At 42.7% G+C, this 1,145-nt stretch overlaps 1 gene segment (V, D, J or C); it reads left to right on the plus strand.

The window, feature by feature from the left end:
• The first annotated feature begins 293 nt into the window (after window positions 1-293).
• LOC139638004 (T cell receptor alpha variable 4-like) lies at window positions 294-871 on the plus strand. The segment is given in 2 exon segments: window positions 294-339; window positions 513-871. Coding segments are annotated over 2 exon segments (405 nt in total).
• The last annotated feature ends 274 nt before the right edge of the window (window positions 872-1,145 follow it).

Consider the following 1,145-nt stretch of genomic DNA (forward strand, 5'->3'; position numbering starts at 1 on the left):
ACAACAGTGTCCTCCTAACAGAAGTGGAGTGGGTGTGATGCTGTTCCATTCATGGTTTCTAAAGCAGTTCACTCCTCCTCCTTGTTCACTTCCGCTCCATGCGAGTATCACTCCACATGACAGATATACAGCAGCTGCCTCTTACAGTGGAGTGACAGTTTACACACTCCTGGAAGGAGATTCAGCTGTTGTGACTTTAGGAAAAGAGGATGGACTTCCTGTACGGCTGATCAGAAATACAGCAGACCTCACATAGTTCAGTTTTAGGATTATTGGTGTGTTTTTCTTCCAAGATGATGCTGTCAGCGTACTCACTGCTCTTCCTCAGCATATTTACCAGTAAGTTACTGTGACTGATTCTTTTAGATTTCAGTCCAATAGATTATGACATTGTTTTTTGGGAAATGTATGACCATTTTGCATTGAGATTTTTTTGCCACACAGAACAAATTACATGTCACTGGAAATGTAAATTTATTCAAAAATATTTGTGTTAAATTATTTTTATGTAGGTGTAACCTGTGCGGACCTCCATCCAGTCAAGAATGAAGAGTACAGCTTAGAAGGCAGCGCTGTTACTCTGTCATACAAAAACAAAAAACCTTCAACTAGTGAAACTTTCTTCTGGTATCTCCAAGACCCAGGAAAACCACCACAGTTCCTCATCTATCACTCAGCAACAGGTTCAGTATTGAACAGAGCAGATCCAAAGTCTGGACTGACTGTGAATGTGACTGAGGATAAAACCCAAATGGATCTGAAGATCCCCTCTGCTGCAGTGACAGACTCTGCTCTGTACTACTGTGCTGTGCAGCCCACAGTGACAGGAAACCCAGAGTCACTGTACAAAAACCTGACAGCCAGGAGCTGAAGATAACACATCTGTACATTGACAATGGAAACCATAAGAGAAATGGACTCACAGAGATATTGATGCTTGTGATGGAGTTCCCTCACTTCCCTCACATCATGTTGTGTGTTTGATTAATGTCTGTGCTTGTGTAACTTAGGAGGATTCACTGGTCTGCAGTTCTTAGCAGCCATGGAAGTCAGTCCGACACAAGGCAGGAGACATGGAGAAGCAGTTGGGGCAATACCACAAACAGGCATGACGGCTGTCTATTGTTTGATGGTAGTCTAAATAC

Source organism: Centroberyx affinis, unplaced genomic scaffold, assembly GCF_046629955.1.
Source record: "Centroberyx affinis isolate AG114_WGS23_722 - 3 ecotype Tasmania unplaced genomic scaffold, CSIRO-AGI_Caff_v1 ptg000272l_1, whole genome shotgun sequence".
NCBI classification, from domain to species: domain Eukaryota; kingdom Metazoa; phylum Chordata; class Actinopteri; order Beryciformes; family Berycidae; genus Centroberyx; species Centroberyx affinis.